The sequence below is a fragment of the Eptatretus burgeri genome, chromosome 18 (assembly GCF_056783735.1).
Source record: "Eptatretus burgeri isolate ZD-2024b chromosome 18, Ebu_testis_v1, whole genome shotgun sequence".
NCBI classification, from domain to species: Eukaryota; Metazoa; Chordata; class Myxini; order Myxiniformes; family Myxinidae; genus Eptatretus; species Eptatretus burgeri.
Window position 1 is genome coordinate 8,289,089 of NC_140978.1, and position 21,386 is coordinate 8,310,474.

At 46.2% G+C, this 21,386-nt stretch overlaps 1 protein-coding gene across 9 annotated transcripts in view; it reads left to right on the plus strand.

The window, feature by feature from the left end:
• Positions 1-21,386, plus strand: part of LOC147008543 (transcription factor IIIA-like) — a 76,778-nt gene that overhangs the window by 12,127 nt on the left and 43,265 nt on the right. For 4 of the 9 annotated variants that reach the window (XM_085864388.1, XM_085864389.1, XM_085864390.1 and 1 more), the window contains exon 2: positions 20,313-20,413. The exons of 4 other annotated variants lie outside the window; for them this stretch is intronic. In XM_085864388.1, coding sequence (XP_085720514.1) covers positions 20,313-20,413 — 101 coding nt within the window. The remainder of the gene's footprint in view (positions 1-20,312; positions 20,414-21,386) is intronic. One more of the 9 variants, XM_085864393.1, reaches the window with a different exon arrangement.

Genomic DNA, 21,386 nt, shown 5'->3' on the forward strand with positions numbered 1-21,386 from the left:
AGAAGGTAGAGATATAATTAGACCTCGCTATAAGACCAACGTTCTTCATTCCGTTAACCCACTAGACATGAGGGGAAAGTCTGACTGCACGAAGACTAACAAAACAAGAAGCGAATACTTTGATATCGCGCGGCTGGGGGCAGTAAACGGCTGGGTTAAGAATGATGAAACAATTTTGCGGTTATAAAATTTAAATGTAGATACGGTGAATTGGCATGCATGATGGGAAGAGTTGTGACGTTGGACAAATTTCTATTTATAGCCCTCAGATCAAAGTAAAGGGACGTACGCAGCCATAAGTGTGACAGAAGACACAGGGCAGAATAGCCAATTATAAAACAGCGCGATGTCGCCGTGCTGTAATAACTGCCTGGGGATCACTGTATGTTGGGTGTCATTGCTTTAGATTTTCGAAGCATGTGGTTTTGCAGAACCGCATATATATATATATATATATATATATATATATATATATATATATATATATATATATATATATATATATATTGTTGCGGTTTTCGCGCCCGCCGGCGTGCTGACGGCCACGTAACTCGAATCGCGGCACGTCGCCCACCGGACGGACAATCCAGTCGTGACCCTCTCGGACTAACGCCGGGAACCAGTCACGGGTGGACCTTTCGGTCTCACCGCGATCGAGCCAATCAGCCCCCGCGTGGGATAGGGTTGCTCGCCAAATTCGAACTACCTAAGTACCCACGCGGAGGGTAGACCGGGCGATCACACCTCGCCGCAGGTCGACTTCGGACACGGGCCACTTAAGCGACCCGTTCCGTACTATCAGAATAACCGAGCGGTGTTATCGTCGACCTCGACGGTTCGATTAATTATCGGGCGTATTCAGCCCACTACCAACCCTTTACGTGAAGCAAGATGGGGATTCAATGGAGGAAAAGACGAAGCGAAGCGGGAGAACAGTTCAACAATAAAGCACATTTATTCGCGACGAACGGAAAGCACACAAATACAATTCCACCAAATGCACACACAAAAAAAAGAAAACACAATTCCATTTACACAAAAAGCAAACATAAAAGTGAAAACAGTGCAGAGCTAATACCGACTACCGAGCACACGGCAACACTTATACAATTCTACTTCACAGACGGCGCCGACAACACATACCCAAAACCAAGGAAAAGAAATACCCTCAAGAATGGGGCAGGCCTGAGGCCGAGACCGGGTCGGGCCTACCCGTCTGGTGATGAGACGCGGAGCGGCGATGGCCCCGCAACCCGCGGGCCTCGTGGACAGTGCCTGGCAGGGGGTGGGAACGGGGCCCCCTTGGTCGCACTATCTCAGCGCGGGGGGAAACAGGAGGGGGTTGCTGATGCTCGGGGTATAGAGGATCTTTATTATCCCTGGTGTGCGTCTCCACCTCGGCCAGGTCGCGCTGCCGGCCTCCCTCGGGTGCAGCTTCCTGCACGACGCGAGCACCCCCTCGTCTGGTGTCGCCGCCTTTCCACAGCTCCGTCCCCTCCGTTCCGACTCCAACGCACACGACGAGCAGCTCCACCGCCCGCGAAGTCTTGACCCTCTGCTTCCGACTCTCCTCTTCTTGACTCTCCGACCCCGTTCTGCTGACTCTCCTTTGCGACTCTCTTCTCGTTCCGACTCCTTCTCGTTCCGACTCCTTCTTCTGACTGACGAACACCGTCCTTTTATCCCCCCGTAACTTCGCCTTTGACCCCCTCCCTTTGACCTTTCACCTCGCTCCCCATTGGCCCGAGAAAAAGTGGGCGTGAAGGCTTTTTGATCCACAAATTTGCATATATCGATCGCCCTGGGGCGGGCCAGTCGCCCCTCGCTCACCGATTGGACGGCAAAAAGTGGGCGTGTGTCGTTTTTGATCCGTTTTTGAAGCAGAAAATCCGTGATTTTGTACACGCTGTTCAACGTGCACCCTACACGAGTCCAACACCGGTACCCACAGCGGGGCAAGAACGGTGGCGATGCTACGGTTGTGAGGTGTGCGTGAAGGTCGTGGCGGTTGTGGTGAAGCGGTGGTTGTGGTCGGTGGTTGATGTGGTTGTGATCATGGCGGTTGGTCCAAAATAAAGATAGTAAAAGAAAAACGGCTATCCTGAAGAGTCGCAGCACGTATAAATGACATGTATTCCCACTAGACAACGGGTTTGGGCCTAACTACACATGCACTTACCGAGATACCTCACCTAAGGGACCTGAATGGTGGTTTGCGAATCTGGTAACCACAACAATATATATATATATATATATATATATATATATATATATATGTATATATATGTATATATATGTATATATATATATATATATATATATACATATATATATATATAGTTACGAATTCACGCCCGCTGGCGTGCGATCGGCCGCTTTCCACTAATAGCGACCGCGTCGCCCACCGGATGGACAATTCAGTCGTGACCCTCCTGGAACTATCGCCAGAAACCAGTCACGGGTGGGGGGTTTAATCTCACCACAGCCCAGTCCGCATTCTACCCGCGCGAAATAGGGTCACTCGCCGAATATCGAAATACCTAAGTACTGGCACGGGTAACCTACCGAGGGGCCGTACCTCGCCGCAGGTCGGCTTGGGACATGAACCGCTGAAGCGGTCCGTTCCGTTCTACAGCGATAAGCGAGTGGGTATTTTCTCCGACTTCGACGGATCCGATTCTCTTACCGGGTGTTTAAAACCCAACTAATTATTCCACGATGCAAGATGGCATTTTCAATGGGGAATAGAGGACGCAACGAACGGGATACATTTCACACAAGGACATTTATTCACTATCGACACGTATACAGGCAAGGCAGTGATGCAAAGTACAAGAAACAAATAGAAAGCGTTACCACCGATTACAATGAGAATGTACATGCACAGTCACTTCACAGTTTAACTTAACAGATGGCGCCACGACAACATTCATTCAAAAACCCAAAAGAAACACAAGAATAGACCCCCTCACAGACAAGCGGGGCAGGCTGGACCACTTGGGTCTTTATGGCACGGGACATGGGAGACCAAACGGGTCCCGCGAGACCGTAGCAGGTTACCTGCACCCTCGAGGTGCCTCGATGGTCAGCGAGCTCTCTCTGGCACTCTCCCCCACGGACGCGCAGGTTCGCGCCCACAGCCCGCAGAGCTGCACTTCCCGTCCGCGTCTCTGGTACGTCGCCCGGACTCTCCACCGACCCGCGCGTCTGGTGTACAGGTCGCTCCACAGACCCAGAGACCAAGAGACCAAGACAAGACCAGACCAAGAGAAGGGCACCAACGAAGAGAGGAGACCAGACCAGGAGAAGAGCGCCAACGAAGAGGAGGAGACCAAGGCTCACGGCTGTCCGCCTTATATAGCCTGGGGCTCCGCCCTTTGCCCCTCCCCGTTTTCGGCTCCGCCTCCCTTCGAGAAGCTTCTCGAAAAGGGGCATTTCTCAACTCTGACCGCCTCACTCCTCATATCCACTAATCGCGAGCGAGCCGCCTCGCCCTTCTCGTCACACCAGCCTCGGAGAAAAAAACGCGGGAAGAACCCACACTCACCATTGGAGGTTTCTTTTCCTCGTCTTTTACGCCCGCGTTCTCGGACCCTTTTTCAACGCGGAAAGGGTCATAGCGTGGTCTGTGGAAGATGGCGTTTGCAAGCTGGCGTAGTGGCGAAGATGGTTAAATGGTGGTGGTGTTGTGGTGATTGTAGCATGGTTGGCGTTGTGGCGTAGTTGGTGGTGGTCGTGTTGTTTGCATCGTGGTTTGTTGTAATGGTGGGCGAGATATGTCGGTTCAAAATAACGATAGAGACAGAAAAACACTATCTCAAAAAGTCACAGCCCGGTGAAAACGAATAAAACCCATTCAACAATGGTGGGGAATTCTAACTGAACACAGACTTATCGATCTAACTGAACTACGGACCTTTATGGTCTTCTGCGAATTTCCACAGCCGTAACACTACCCCCTCCCCTTTTTACAGACTCATCCCGAGTCGTCAAATTTTCGTGTGCCATCATGTGTAGTTCTCCCCTAATACGTTTTACCTTTGGATCCCTGAGTGCGACATTCAGGGTATTCATGTCACAAAAATAAATAACTTACAGGCTGAGTAACTAACTAAACAAACCCACTCATACAGACGACTTAAATAAATTGCCGGCGCGAAGGCAAACATGCAGGGGGCAAGCAACTCATTCACATTTTACAACTTAACTTATAAATTTACACTACACCATGGCCCAGGATCGATGGACTCTGTTGGAAGAAAAGCAAAAGGTCACAAGCAGGGAGCCAGGCTGCTCAATCGCAGTCCAAGGCCTCCCCCTTTTGAAATGAACGCTCTGAACAAAAGTGGTGCACGGGCCACCCGTGTAGTCCCGTGTTGCGGCTGCCACAACCACAACGGTGCATGGGCTGCACAAACGCAGTCTCCGTGCCAGCTCAAGTGGCACACGCAATGAACGCAACGGCGCATGAGCGGCGCAACGCAGTCTCCGTGCCAGCTCAAGTGGCACACGCAATGAACGCAACGGATGGATGGATGGATGGATGGATTGATGGATGGATGGATGAAAACAAAGAACGGTGCACGGGCCGCCACTGCAGGCCCGTGTTGTAGCTGCCAACAGGGCAGTCCTTGCAAACTGCGCGACGATCCTGGCGCACATGGTAATGAACAGGGGGGGGGGATGCAAAACAGAACAGGGCAGCAGGCAAGGGGCCAAGGCAAAGGCAGGCAGGCAAGGCATGGCAAGGCAAAACAAGGCCGTTTGTGAAGCTGACCGGCACAGGCCTTGCAGTAAAACAGCCGGCAGACGATCCGACCGGCACAGGCCTTGCAGCATCAGCCGGCAGATGAAGTTGGCCACCCTTTTGCCTTGTTCAAGGAGGTTGGTGGAGGGAGTCTAGTGGTGCTGTCCACTCGGAAGGCGGGCTCGGACCTACCCTACTGTCTCCCTCCCAACCTATCGCCTTTGCCTTTCTCTGTTCATACCCACTCCCTTAGTTTGCAAACATCCAAATTTAGCCCCATCTTATTTTTTTAATTTTTTTTTTTTACTTCCCTCTATTAATTCGTCTCCCTAACCCCCTTTATTGTCTTTGTCCAGCTAACCTATCACGTCACCTAGCCTACTCCCAACCCCTACGTTCCCTTCCTGGAGGGGAATAAGGGAGAGCTTGCGTCCTGTGTCGAGGCCCAACAAAGCCTCAGAATTGCCTGCTCAGAGCTCAGCGAACTCAACCCAAAGTGGGTCCAGCAGCCCACAACGAGAGCGAAGGGATGGATGGTGCGGAGGGGTACACTTCCGAATCTACCCTAACCATTTAGCTGTTAACTTCCCTGGGGCTTTCCAAAGCGCCGCTCGCTTAAACTATCGGTTCTATCAACCCAGATTCCTGTCGCCTGTGTTGGTGTTCTCACAATTTCGGGCCTCGCCCTCCAATTTTCCTCCTGTGCCCTCACACGGTTTCGTGGCTGGGACGCGTGGCTCCCTTGGCAGGAACTACCCTCTGCCGATTCTCCAACAATGGCACCCTCGGGTACTACACTGCCTTCGAGCCTATCAGTTCCCTAAACACCGGGGAGTGCCCTTCATGGCGACTCCCCACCAACGCTCACATGGCAGGCTGGCACCCCAGGCTCCTTCCCTGGGTGCCCGTGCCCACGACACTGCCCACGCGGCCAATGGCGTCCCGGGCCCCCGCATCATGCGGGCACACCCGAGCCCACTTCGCTATCCCGGCCCCCACTGGACCCTTGGCCGACCGTGGCCGACTAGCCCGGTGCCCAGGGTACCCACTCAACAATACTCACCATTCGCAGCCAGGCTCCCAGCCCGTCAACAGGGCTCCTTCACCCCTCCAAGTGGGTATCGAGCCAACATTCACACCAACAGCAAAACAACCTCCATTTTGTCAATTTGACCAACCCCCTAACTCACATTACTCTGACCCCGGGGTCCCTTGGGTGGGAATCACTCCTCCCCCCCCCAATCACTCATCGCACCATGCATTCCACATTCGCTTCATACACTCAGACCCGCTGGCCTCACTCACTCTTCAAGTACACTTTCCATTCCTCAACTCACACTTGGCTGATTCTGCCATTCTTCAAACTGCCTCCCCTAACTACTTCGTGCTCCCTCGTCGTCCCTTACACTATAGCACGTTCCTTTTAGCCTACGTAGCTAAGCTACGTCCCCTCTATACACTCAAAGTCGTCACTGTCTCCAAATCCAAAATAAATCAATTTCTCCCCATTCTAAATCTCAACTGGATCCCTCGAACTAATCCATTCCACGGGCCCATGAGGACTTACCCCTGCCCCATGAAGCCGGTCGAGCTTGGCTAACCCATCCCCCTAACTAGTGGTATCCTGTGCCCAAGCCAAGGAGGTCTTCCACCCCTTGCCCGGGAATCCTGTTCACCCGAAGCGAGGCTTGCTTCTTTTTTTTAAGTGCGTTCACCAGCGCGGCAACTCGCAACCTGCGCTCTTTTACTCCCGTTACGTCATGGCAGCTGTTCCTGCACCTCGTCCCTCCTTGGACGGTACCATCCAGCAGGGATACCCCTCCTGCCCGATTCCAACCTTACGTGCAGCCATGACGTCACCCTGCGCATTCAAAAGCAAACCTCGCGTCTCGAGGGGTTCCCCACACGAACACATGTGCTCTGCTCGTCGGAGCTTCACACACGCTCGAGTGGAGAACCCATCCGGTCCAAATCCACATCCAGCCTACCTTCTGTCCGTCCGTGGGATCGGCTAATCCACCGCGTGCGTTTACGGACTGGGTTTCACTCTCGCAGGCGCGCACGTGGCAGCCTCGTGCGTTGCACAGCACGGACCCCGTACGCTTTGCCGTGCAAACCCCGCACGGTCCCCAATGCATCTACGGCCATTACCCGGCCTTTGTCCACCGTCGGGCTCCGTCTCCGTTGTTGCACTCTCACGCACAATCTCCCACGTGCCACGACGCTCACAGACCTCGAGATGGCACTCACACCGGGACATGCGGTTGCATGTTCCCGCATGCCAGCCGCCATCTCCCTTGCATACCGCTCTCTCACACACATGGTCTCTCTTGCACTCGGCCGTTCACTCACGCATGCCATTTCCCTTGCACATATGGTTCCACTCACTCGCGCCGTTTCACTCGCACACGTGGTTCCATTCACATACGGCGCCTCATCCACACATGGCGTGCTGGAAGGCACGCACTTCGGCTCACTCGCAACCACATCACTCACACCTGGGGTCTCTTTCACACTCGTGGTTTCTGTCACACGCGGTGTTTCTTCCACTCATGCGGTCGCTTTCACAACGCCCTTGGACCCACACTATGCGTGCGTTGCAGCACACATTTTGCCACACTCGTGAACACGCATTTCGACACCACACTCGTTACCACACACACACCGGGACAATCACACTGGGGAATTGTGCCACCACAAGGGTTCCCGGGGCCTCCAAGACCCCCAAGCTCCTCGTGCACCTGTCAAGAGCACTCGCCCCCTCTACCTCCCTTGACCCGACCGAACCCACCTGGTCGTGAATCGCTTCAAGGGGGAATACTCCCTCCCCTCGTTCCTGAAGGAGGCTATCCAGCTGCTCGCACTGGGTCTCGATAAATTCCGCGAGCTCGCCCCCATTAAGCCTCGTTAATTCCGTGTGTGTGTGTGTGTGTGTGTGTGTGTGTGTGTGTGTGTGTGTGTGTGTGTGTGTGTGTGTGTGTGTGTGTGTGTGTGTGTGTGTTCGTTTTTAAGTCCTTTTAATCCACCCTCTATCTCCCGTGTCTCTGTACATTTTATTTCTGTTGTTTCTGCGTGTCCATTATTTCCTGTTTCTTTCTGGCTCCATTTTCCTTCCCACTTGAGTCGTTCTTCCTCTCTGAGCCCCATTAGCTGTTCGTTATTTTTCCGGGGCTTTTCCGTCTCTGTGGACTCCAATTTTGCTCTCTCTCTCTGAGTTGACCAATTTCAAACTCGTATTGCTTTTGCTTTCTACCCCACAGTCCCTCATGCTCTTCACTCTCCAATTTCATCGTTTCTTTCAATTGGCTGATTTCCTTCTTGTGTTTCATTCGCTGTTCTCTCGCTACTCTTCCTTGTTTCCTCTCCTGTCCTTCCTTCTCCAATCTCGTGGTTTCCTTCATTTGGTTAATCTCCTCTTTGTGTTTCATTCGCTGTTCTCTCACTACTCTTCCTTGTTTCCTCTCCTGTCCTTCCTTCTCCAATCTTGTGGTTTCCTTCATTTGGTTAATCTCACTTTTGTGTTTCATTCGCTCTTCTTTCTCTATCTCCTCGTACTCCAGCCTTGCCTTTTCTTTCAATTGGTCAACCTCAAATTCATGTTCTTTTTGTTTTCTATCCCACTGTTCCTCTCGTTCTTCCCTCTCCAATCTTTTTGTCTCCTTCAATTGACTGATTTCTCCTTCTTGTTCTTCATCCTTTAATCTGGCCTTGGCTTCCAGCTGTTCTATCTGGGACAGTGTGGTTCCTTAACGTTTCATTCTCCGTTTTCGTTCTTTCTTCTCTCACCATCCTCAGCTCGTTTTGTAATCCCGTCTCTTTGTTTTGGTGTTTCTGTACCTCAGAAACTTTCTTTTCTAATTCCTTTCTCATCTCCGCACACTCCAACCTTGCTTTGGCTTCCAACTGTTTGATCTGTACAGTGTGTTTCCTCAATGTTTCATTTTCCGTTCTCTTCCTCTCCTCTTTTAACATCCTTAGTTAGTTTTGTAATCCCTACTCTTTGGTTTCGTGTTTCAGTATCTCAGAAGTTTTTTTCCAATAGTTCCTCTCCCAATTTGCATGCTTCTTCCCTCCTTTCCACACAACTTCCCCATGCTTCCCTCCTCATTTCGTCCATTTTCTTCCCGTATTCCTTTAGTTTTTCCTGCCATTCCTTTTCTTCTTTTATCGTCTTTTCTAGTCTTTCTCTTTTCTGATTGCCTTCTTCTACTTCCTCTTTCAGTTGTTCCAATTCCACATCGTGTTCCCGTTTTTCCTCTTCCCACTTTGTTTTCCAGTCTTCTTCAAAGTTCTCTCTATCCCGAGAATTACTAATTTGCTCTTCCTCTATTATTTCATTCAGTTTCCTCTTCTCTTGTTCCAATTCATAGGTACTCAACTCTACTTTCCTCATTTCTCCCTGTAGTTCTTCGAACTGTCTTGACTTTTCCAATAATTCTTCCTTTAATTGTTTTAATTCCAAATTGTGTTCCTTTTGTTTCTTTTCTCTCTCATTGTCTTGGTGTTCACGTAACTCAGACATTTTTTTCCATTTTTCCTTTCTCTCTTCATCCCTTTTCCCCCTCATCTCATCATACTCCAACCTTGCTTCTTCTTTCAATTGTTTCTGATATTCCTGTTATATGCTCTTTTTTTCCTTCCATTCCAGGCTTTCTTTTATCTGTTCGCCTGATCTTACCTCTTCCTTTAGTTTTTTTAATTCCAAATCGTGTTTCCGTTTTTCCTCCTCCAGCTTTGTTTTCCATTCTTCCTCCAATTGTTTCCGAAGCCCGCCAATGTCCGCCTGCCTCGCCTGCCATGACCACTTGGTTTGAAACGGTGTCTGGGAGCACTCGCCTCGTGTCGTGCCGTTCGTTGCGCTAAAAATAGCTGCCTGCTCCGTGCTGCGCCGAGGTGCGATCGCGCCGCCGTTGTGCGACTCAGAGTTAGTTTGTCGGCATAGTCCATGCTCAGTATATGGGGTTGAGCTCCCCCATGGATTTTAATTATAAAAAGAACTGTCCCGGGCCATGGATCCTACGTTATAACACATTCCTATTCCACCCTGCACCCGTTCGTCTTGAAAAGCCATCTTATTTCGTGGAATTTAATTTAAATTGCCCGAATTTGGTGGGAATCGAGGGTCGCTCCACTCACCCCTGAACCGATGCCCGTGATTTTTGTTTGGAGACGGAAGAGTTTGTATCCCACTCCTGACACCAGTGTTACGAATTCGCACCCACCGGCGTGCGATCGGCCGCTTTCCACTAATATCGACCGCGTCGCCCACCGGACGGACAATTCAGTCGTGACCCTCCTGGAACTATTGCCAGAAACCAGTCACAGGTGGGGGGTAAACCTCACCACAGCCCAGTCCGCATTCTACCCGTGCGAAATAGGGTCACTCGCCAGATATCGAAATACCTAAGTACTCGCGTGGGTAACCTACCGAGGGGCCGTACCGCGCCGCAGGTCGGCTTGGGACACGAACCGCTGAAGCGGTCCGTTCCGGTCTACAGCCCATAACCGAGCGGGTATTATCGCCGACTTCGACGGATCCGATTCTCTTACCGGGTGTTTAAAACCCAACTAATTATTCCGCGATGCAAGATGGCATTTTCAATGGGGAATAGAGGACGCAACGAACGGGATACATTTCACACAAGGACATTTATTCACTATCTTCACATATACAGGCAAGGCAGTGATGCAATGTACAAGAAACAAATAGAAAGCGTTACCACCGACTACAATGAGAATGTACATGCACAGTCACTTCACAGTTTTACTTAACAGATGGGGCCACGACAACATTCATTCAAAAACCCAAAATAAACACAAGAAAAGACCCCCTTACAGACAAGGGGTCAGGCTGGACCACTTGGGTCTTTATGGCACGGGACCTGGGAGACCGAACGGGTCCCGCGAGACCGTAGCAGGTTACCTGTACCCTCGAGGTGCCTCGATGGTCGGCGAGCTCTCTCTGGCACTCTCCCCCACGGACGCGCAGGTTCGCGCCCCACAGCCGGCAGAGCTGCGCCTCCCGTCCGCATCTCCGGTACGTCGCCCGGACTCTCCACCGACCCATGCCTCTGGTGTACGGGTCGCTCCACAGACCCAGGGACCAAAAGACCAAGACAAGACCAGACCAAGAGAAGGGCACCAACGAAGAGAGGAGACCAGACCGGGAGAAGGGCGCCAACGAAGAGGAGGAGACCAAGGCTCGCGGCTGTCCGCCTTATATAGCCTGGGGCTCCGCCCTTCGCCCCTCCCCGTTTTCGGCTCCGCCTCCCTTCGAGAAGCTTCTCGAAAAGGGGCATTTCTCAACTCCGACCACCTCACTCCTCGTATCCACCAATCGCGAGCGAGCCGCTTCGCCCTTCTCGTCACACCAGCCTCAGAGAAAAAAAGGCAGGAAGAACCCACACTTACCATTGTTTCAGGTTTCTTTTCCTCGTCTTTTACGCCTGCGTTCTCGGACCCTTTTTCAACGCGGAAAGGGTTGTAGCGTGGTCTGTGGAGGATGGCGTTTGCAAGTTGGCGTCGTGGCGAAGATGGTTAAATGGTGGTGGTGTTGTTGTGTCGATTGTAGCGTGGTTGGCGTTGTGGCGTAGTTGGTGGTGGTCGTGTTTTTGGCGTCATGGTTTGTTGTAATGGTGTGCAAGATATGTCGGTTCAAAATAACGATAGAGAAAGAAAAACACTATCTCAAAGGGTCGCAGCCCGATGAACACGAAGAATACCCTCTAAACAATGGTGGGGAAACCTATCTGAACACAGACTTATCGATCTAACTGAACTACGGACCTTTATGGTCTTCTGCGAATTTGCACAGCCGTAACAATATATATATATATATATATATATATATATATATATATATATATATATATATATATATATATATACATATATATATATACATATATATATATATATATATATATATATATATATCCCTGTGTCGTAAGAGGCGACCAGGGTTGCGTCAGGAAGGGCATGGGCGTAAAACATGTGCCAAATCACGATGCGGATCATATGCTTGATCCGCTGTGGCGACCCCTATTGGGAGCAGCCGAAAGAAGAAGAAGAAGAAGAAGAAGATGAAGATGATATATATATATATATATATATATATATATATATATATATATATATATATATATATATATATATATATATATATATCTATAGTATGGCATGTGAAGATGATGATTGAAGTTTCGGTCAATGGTGATTAATAATGCCTCAATCTCCTACACTGTGACTCGACATCATCTTATTACAGTGTATAAGACTGCTTCAGTGGCGCTGAACTTCCAAAAATTTTTAACGAGTTTTTAAGTCATTATTTTATTAAATTTGAAGTTTATACTTGAACACTGCGTGGGGTATTCTGTTCTCTGAACTCTCAAGTTCACCGAGTCAGAAACTGCTTCCCAGAACTCCCCAAAAATGTGAAACATGGCATTCCTTTCGAAAACCCATGCTGACAGTCTTTAGTTTAAAGTTAAATCTAAATGTTCACCCATCTCATCCCTAATTAATGTCTCTAACATTTTCCCAACAACTGAAGTTAACTTATAAGTTCTGTTATTTGTACTTGCCTTGCTTCTTTAGATTTCTTTAGATTAGATTTCGTAAGTATATTGATGACTTCCGTCCTGTTTGTGTGTTTGTGTGTTTGTTTGTAGGCACGATAACTCGAGAACGGAAGAAGCTACCAATGTCAAATTACACCACGTGATTCAGGAGGGTGATGGCTAGCGCTGATTAGATTTTGGTCAAAAGCAGTCAAAGGTCAAGGTCACAGTGAGGTCAAACATCCAAAACATGATAACTCGAGAAAAGTTACCACAGGTATTGTTGACGGAGCATGAGTTTGGAAGATCGAGGTATGTTCGGCAGAATTTGTGTCAATTTGTCGAGTTACGGCTGTTTTAAAAATTCCAGTGTTAGCACCCATGGCACAGAACGCCTTGCCTTGTTGTAAGCCACGTTGTGTTTTCGATAAAGATGGTGTTTAAAAGTCATTTTTCATCCCAATAAAGCTTATCGTCGCATGCCTGACTCGCTAAGCCGTCGGATAGTGTAAAGATTGTTTGTGGGTGGCCGAATATTACGGTTTTATGACTTTGATAAAATCATATTAAATAATTCCATAAATTCCTGTGGAGAAATGGAGTATTTTTGCTTTGGTCGACGTTACGAGTTCGTTTTAACTTCGATTTTATTTTTGTCTTCAGTTTTTGCGATCGCTTAGGACGCTTAACACTCGGTTGTCGAAATTCTGGTAAAAATCGGATGTTTTGGAGACGTTTTAAGATTGTATTAAAATATTTCACCCGCTGCGTCACAGCTAGTCTCGTGGCGCAGCGCACTCGAGCAGACGCGTCGTTGAGTCACGTAAAGGTTTTGCGTGTGCACGCTGACGTCATCGCGCTTGCCCTGGCGTCCTTTCGAGTTTGGGGGGGCGTCGAGTGTGACCTTTACGTTATGTTAATCCGCGGTAACTCGATAACGGAAGAAGCTACCAATGTCAAATTACACCATGTGATTCAGGAGGATGATGGCTAGCGCTGATTAGATTTTGGTCAAAATCGGTGAAAGGTCAAGGTCACAGTGAGGTCAAACATTCGATTTTTGATAGTTTGGTACAGAATCATCATAGAAGCTTCTGGTTTGCGTCGCTACCTTCTCTAGAGACAGCTTTTATTAGACAAAGTCAGAGGTCAAGTTGACGATTTCGTAAGTACCAGTCTATGACTGCTTGTTTATTTGTCTGTTTGTGAACAAAATATCTCAATAAGTTACGGACGGATTTGGAAGAAATTTTGTGGACAAGTTGGGTGTTTGACAAGGACAAAATATTTACATTTTAGTCAAGATCCGAATCCGGATCTGGATCCAATAATTTTTTAAGTGATTCTTCACCATTGAGAGATCGGGCCAAAAACGACACGTCGTAGGATATCTCAAAAAGTTATGGACGGATTCGGATGAAACTCGGTGGGTGAGTTGGTTAGGTGACAAGAACAAGCCAATTAAAATTTTAGTTCAGGCCCAAATCCAGATCCAGCCTATCAGTGGGATACAAAACATAAACCAATCAGCCTGGCGGAGGTATGCTCTCTTCTGAGTGCCCTCCGAGTTCCATTCTTCAATAATAGTTAAATTTTCTACTCTCCAATCATCTGATACTTTTCCTGATTCCAAGGAGCTGTTAAAGATATATGATAACATCCCATGTATCTGCTCTGCCACCTCCTTTATCAAGCTTACCTTTGAATGAATAATATCCGACCCAGGACTTTATCTTCTCTTTGGTTTACTAACTTTTTTTTACTTATCCCTGGAACTCCTCTGAAAGTGTTTCATCACTTCCTAGATAGATTAGTTATTCCCCTGACTGCACTTGTGTAAGTGCTGAAGCAAAATAACTATTTAATAAGACTGCCATCTCACTTTAAACACTAACCATTCCCCCTGAACTATACGTCATTTGGGCCACACTTATTAACCTCCGCCATCGAAGATGGACGGAGGTTACTGTTTTCACCCCTGTCTGTTTGTTACTTACGAAATTGAAAGATTTCGTAAGTATATTGATGACTTCCGTTTCTGTTTGTTTGTTTGTGTGTTTGTTTGTTTGTTTGTAGACACGATAACTCGAGAACGGAAGAAGCTACCAAAGTCAGATTACACCACGTGATTCAGGAGGGTGATGGCTAGCGCTGATTAGATTTTGGTCAAAATCGGTCAAAGGTCAAGGTCATAGTGAGGTCAAACATAATTCCGTAAATGAATGTGGAGAAATGGAGTATTTTTGCTTCGCTTGACATTACGAGTTCGTTTTAACTTCGATTTTAATTTTGTCTTCGGTTTTTGCGATCGCTTAGGACGCTTAAAACTCGGTTGTCGAAATTCTGGTAAAAATCGGATGTTTTGGAGACGTTTTGAGATTGTATATAAAATATTTCACTCGACGCGTCACGCATCGTCCCATGATGCAGTGAGATCGAGCAGACGCGTCGTTGACCCACGTAAAGGTTTTGCGTGTGCGCGCTGACGGTGTTTTTGATAAAGATGGTGTTTAAAAGTCATTTTTTTATCCCAATAAAGGTTATCGTCGCATGCCTGACTCGCTGAGCCGTCGGATTATGTTAAGATTGTTGGTGGATGGCCGAATATTACGGTTTTGTGACTTTGATAAAATAATATTGAATAATTGCTTGGATAAATGGCGATTTTTGCTTCGCTCGACGTTACGAGTTCGTTTTAACTTCGATTTTAATTTTGTCTTCGGTTTTTGCGATCGCTTCGGACGATTAAAACTCGGTTGTCGAAATTCTGGTAAAAATCGGATGTTTTGGAGACGTTTTAAGATTGTATAAAAAATATTTCACTCACGCGTCACGGGTCGTCACGTGGTGCAGTGCACTTGAGCAGAGGCGGCGTTGACTACGTAAAGGCTTTGCGTGTGCGCGCTGATGGTGTTTTTGATAAAGATGGTGTTTAAAAGTCATTTTTTTTATCCCAATAAAGGTTATCGTCGCATACCTGACTCGCTAAGCCGTCAGATTTTGTTAAGATTGTTGGTGGATGGCCGAATATTACGGTTTTGTGACTGATAAAATAATTGCGTGGAGAAATGGAGATTTTTGCTTCGGTCGACATTACGATTTTTGATGGTTTGGTACAGAATCATCGTAGAAACTTCTGGTTTGCGTCGCTACCTTCTCTAGAGACAGCTTTTATTAGACAAGGTCAGAGGTCAAGTTGACGATTTCGTAAGTACCAGTCTATGACTGCTTGTTTGTTTGTTTGTTTGTGAACAGTATTACGGAAAAACTCCTCGACAGATTTCGACAAAACTTGGTGGGTCATTAGGTATGGTCCAAGGATCATGCCATTAGATTTTGGACTTGGTCCAAAGTCAAATATGGCCGCTGTGGTGGCCATTTTGAAAAAATATTTGAATTTTTGTTTTTGCATTTCTACATGTTTTAAGTGATTAAGCCTGGTGTTGGCGCAGTGGTAAGGGCAGTGGCTTGGGACCCAAGAGGTCCTGAGTTCAAGCCCCGTTGGGACACTGAATTAATATGTGTATGTATATGTATATATATATAATGTGCATATATATATATATATGTAATGTGTATATGTATATATATATATATGTATATATGTATATATATGTATATATGTATGTATATATATATATATATATATATATATATATATATATATATATATATATATATATATATATATATATATATACACATATACGTATATATATATATACATATACGTATATATATATATATATATATATATATATATATATATATATATATATATATATATATATATACACATATACGTATATATATATACATATACGTATATATATATATATATATATATATATATATATATATATATATATATATATATATATATATATATATATACATACCAAGTCGAAAACACCAGGGGGTTGACTCAGCCTGCCATCCTTCCGAGGTCGGCGAAATGAGCACCAGTTGTACTGGGCCCGGTGTATGCCCCGGTTAGAATAGGTGTACCATATCCCTGTGTGTCGTAAGAGGCGACCAGGGTTGCGTCAGGAAGGGCATCCGGCGTAAAAACCTATGCCAAATCATTATGCGGACAACAAAACGAATTTCCATACCGGATCGGTCGAGGCCCGGGTTAAAATGGAGACAGTTGGTCCGCTGTGGCGACCCCTAACGGGAGCAAGCCGAAAGAGGAAGAAGACATGTTTTAAGTGATTCCAACTCCCCCTCCCCCAAAAGAAAAATTGTTGGAGAAAAAAAAATGAAAATTTTGCAACTTTTTTTTTTCAACAAAATTTCGATTTTGTTTTTTTGCATTTCTACATGTTATAAGTGATTTCCAACAAAAAACATGCCAAAATTATAATTACGGCTGATTTTGGAACTTCAGGTGGATATACCAGGTCAGGTATGGGAGCATGTGCCAGAACAGCACGTCGCTGCGTCCACTTTCCGCCGGTACTCCAGGGGCCTCCGTCTGGCCATCTCCCAGGCAGATGCCAGGCCCATCCCCATCTCCTTGAGATGATGGTCAACCTGTTGCAACCATGAGGCACGTGGTCGACCCACTGGCCTCCTCCACTCATGAGACTCCCTCGCTGAGAGAATCTGGTGAGCAGGATCAGAGTCAGGAAAACGAGCCACATGTCCATACAGCCGCAACTGACGCTCACGGACTATGCAGGTAACAAATCTCATCCGAGTCTCTCTCAGCAACTGCTCGTTGGACACAAAATCCGACCAGCAATAGCCAAGGATTCTCCGAAGAGACCTGGTACCAAAGGAATTAAGTCTCCGTCTCAGATCCTTGGTCAGAGTCCAAGTCTCGCACCCATAGAGCAAGACTGGAAGTACCAAGGACCTGAAGACTCGGACTTTCGTCCTCCCGCACAGGTACCGGCAGCGCCACACCCCATGATCCAGTGAATCCATGACTCCCCAGGCCCGACCCAGACGTCTATTGACCTCTGACTCGCAGCCAGCAGAGACATGAATATCACTGCCAAGGTAAGTGAATCTCTCCACGACCTCAACATCCTCACCACAAACAGACACAGACAGGACAGCAGCATCCAAGATGTCACCGAAAGCCTGGATCTTAGTTTTGACCCAAGAAACCCGTAATCCCAACGGCTCCGACTCCTCATTCAGCACCTCGAGGGCCCCCAAGAGGATGTCTAAAGTCTCCGCAAAGATGACTGCATCATCTGCAAAGTCAAGGTCCGAGATCTTGACATTCCCAAATGACTCACCGCAACTTGATCTCTCCGACATCCTCCCTAGAATCCAGTCCATACAAGTGCTGAAAAGTGTGGGGGCAAGTACACATCCCTGACAAACTCCAGTAACAACTGGAAATAAGTCAGAGATGGTACCACCACACTTCACAGCACTCTCAGTACCAGAGTAGAGTTCAGACATCAGATCGATCAGTTTTGGTGGCACCCCACGAAGACCAAGAATCCTCCAGAGGACATCCCGATTCACTGAATCGAACGCTTTACAGAGATCAACATAGGCTGCAAGCAGCCCCTGCCGAAACTCTCGTCTGCGTTCGGTGAGGACACAAAGTGCAAGGATACGGTCAATCGTTGACCTCTTTGGTGTAAAGCCTGACTGCTCTGGACACTGGTGCTCAAGCAGATGGTGGCGAACCCTATCGAGAATTATCCGAGCAAAGACCTTGCCCGGCACTGAGAGCAGCGTCACCCCTCGGTAGTTGTTGCAGTCTTGGCGATCACCCTTCCCTTTCCAGAGAGGGACAACAAGGCCCCTCTTCCAGTCAGTTGGGATGATGCCTGTGTTCCAGGCAGAGCACAAAACTGCATGCAACGACACGAGTGCAGCATTTCCACCAGCCTTGAGAAGTTCGGCATGGATGCCACAGATCCCTGGAGCTTTGCCCCGTTTCAACAGGTTCACCGCAGCCCGTGTTTCCACAAGCGTAGGTGGACCACAGTTGATTCGAGGGTCAGCAACAGGGATTGTAACACCCTTGACGTCCAACTCGACAGTTGGGGGATCAGCCTGGTACAACCGCTCAAAGTAACCGTGGATATACCCACGTAAAATAAATTTCTGTCTCAAGGAATCTACTAGTTATGACGAATGAATTGAATATATATATATATATATATATATATATATATATATATATATATATATATATATATATATATATATATATATATATATATATATATATATATATATATGACCGTTTTTACAGCCATTTTTCCCTGCTGTGCAGGGGTTTGGCTTTTTCTTGAGGCAATGTTTTATGGCCGGATGCCCTTCCTAACGCCAACCCTGGTCGCCTCTTACGACACACAGGGATATGGTACACCTATTCTAACCGGGGCATACACCGGGACCAGTACACTGGCACTCATTTCGCCGACCTCAGATGGATGACAGACTGAGTCAACCCCCTGGTGTTAATTCAGCAGCCCACGGGGCTTGAACTCAGGACCTTTTGGATCCCAAGCCGCCACCCTAACCACTCAGCCAACACCAGGCTGAATGAATTGAATATGTAAATGGGAAAGTTGCAAACTATAACTCTGTGAGCACTGTTGATGTCAAATTGAATGAATAGGATATCAGGTTCACTTGAGTGACCTAGCAGTAATGGCAGCGGAGGTTTTGCACTCTACAGAGTGCTCCCCCCTTTAGTTACCTCTGCCACCGAAGGTGTACGGAGGTTATGTTTTCACCCCTGTTTTTGTGTCTGTCTGTGAACAGGATATCTCAAAATGTTGTGGACAGATTTGGACGAAACTCGGTGGACAGGTTGGGTGTGTGACGAGGACGAATTGATTCGACTTGTTTGAACATCCGGATCCAGATACTGGAATCAAAATAATTGATTCTTCACCATTGAGAGAGAGAACCAAAAATAAGAAGGATATGACCAAGAATTTTAATGAGAATAGTCAGAATATAGAGCATGATATCTCCAAAAGTTATGAACGGATTTGGATGAAACTTCATGAACAGCTTGAGTGTGTGACAGGGACAAAATGATTCGACTCTGGTGAAGATCTGGATCCAGATACGAGAATTTAATTTTTTTTAAGTGATTCTTTGCCATTGATCAGGCCAAAAACTATATTTAGCCCGATATTTCGAAACGTTGTGGATGGATTCGGATAAAACTTGGTGGGCAGGTTTGTTGTTTGACAAGGACAAATTGATTTGATTTTGGTGAAGATCCGAATCTGATCCGGACACTACAATTTTTAACGTGATTGTCGACCATTGAGAGATGGGGCCAAAAACGATATATAGTATGATTTCTCAAAAAGTTATGGACGGATTCAGATGAAACTTGGTGGACAGGTTGGGAGTGTGACAAGGATCAATTAATTTGATTATGATGAGGATACGGGTGTGGATCCGAGAATACAATTTTTTTTTTAATGATTCTTCACCAAAATTTTTTTTTTAATCACTCATTTGATTCTTCACCATTGAGGTGGTACCAAAAATGATACATGGCATGATATTTTAAAAACTTGTGGAATGTGGATGAGTTTGTTAGTTGAGAAGAACAAGCCGATTAGATTTTGGCTCAGGTCTGGATGCAGATCTGGCCTATCGGTGGGATACAAAACGTAAACTGATCAGCTTGGCGGAAGTGTGTGCTCTCCAGAGTTCTGTTCTCATTCAATTTCTTTTTCACATATTTGATCTATTGGATTGCAGAGGAGCTTGTACATTTTCCACATTTCGGACTAATACATGAGCTTACTTTGACATTAATGACAAGGATGATGTTAGCGTGAACAGATACATGAGATTTGAACCGAGGTTCCCTGCATTGTGGGTCATTGGTTCCTGTTGGAACACCAAACAAGCCAATGCAGTTCTTCTTCACAAGTGCCCATGCATGGCAAGATGACATATAGATTTATATGATGTCATCTAAATCTGCTCTATTCTCTGAAGATGATGATGTGATAATGTAGAATGTATTACTGTTTTTTTCCCTCACCCCACAGTTTCCATTTATATGCTGTTTTGAAGGTTGTGAGAAAGCATTTGTAAGAAGGTGCCATTTAGAAGATCATCAGCGAACCCACACAGGGGAACGACCTTTCAAGTGCGCTATAAACCACAATGATTTTCCTTTTCTAACTTGTTTATTTTCTGTTTAAATTTCTGATTTTTTGTTTTTTGTTTTTAACCATTTGATTGAAGATTATTTGATAGCTGACCAGTGAGATTTGCATGTTTGAATTGTAGATATTTGTACAAGGTTAGCATGGGCATTTGAAAACCTCGAAAGTTCTGTTCAATGTATGTTAAAAAGTTTTTTAGTTTTTCAAAACCTGGAAAGTATCAACAATATTTGGGAAAAAGCCATGGAAAATAATTTTGCTTGTTTTAGCAGGATGTCGCAGTCGGTAGTGTTGCTCATCTATACTAATACATTTGTGTGTGTGTCCTCCATAACTCCAAAACCATAAAACCTAGTAGCCGGAAACTTTACTTGCAGATCAAAACTAGAGGGGGAGCACTCAGTAGAGTGCAAAACCTCCGTCGCCAATACTGCTGGGTCACTTAAGTGAACCTGATATCCTATTCACTGTAGGTCAAAACGGATCAGACTCTACTGAACCACGATTGAATAAACTAAACTAGATCGACGCGCATGTAGAAATGCCAAAAAAAGAAAATCGAAATTTTTTTTGAAAAAATAAGTTGCAAAATTTCTGGGTTTTTTTCTCTAACAAATTTTTTTTTGGGGGGGGGTTGGAAATCACTTAAAACATGTAGAAATGCAAAAAAAAAAATTCAAATATTTTTCAAATAAAATCGAAATTTTTTTGAAAAAAAGTTGCAAAATTTTCTCAGTTTTTTTTTGGACCAAGTCCAAAATCTAATGGCATGATCCTTGGACTATACCTAATCCCCCCCCCCCCCCCAAGTTTCGTCGAAATCCGTCCAGGAGTTTTTCCATAATACTGTTCACAAACAAACAAACAGATGGGTAAAAACAGTTACCTCCATCCATCTTCGATGGCAGAGGTTAAAAATATATCATTTTATTTTTTTGGACGAAACTCCAACGA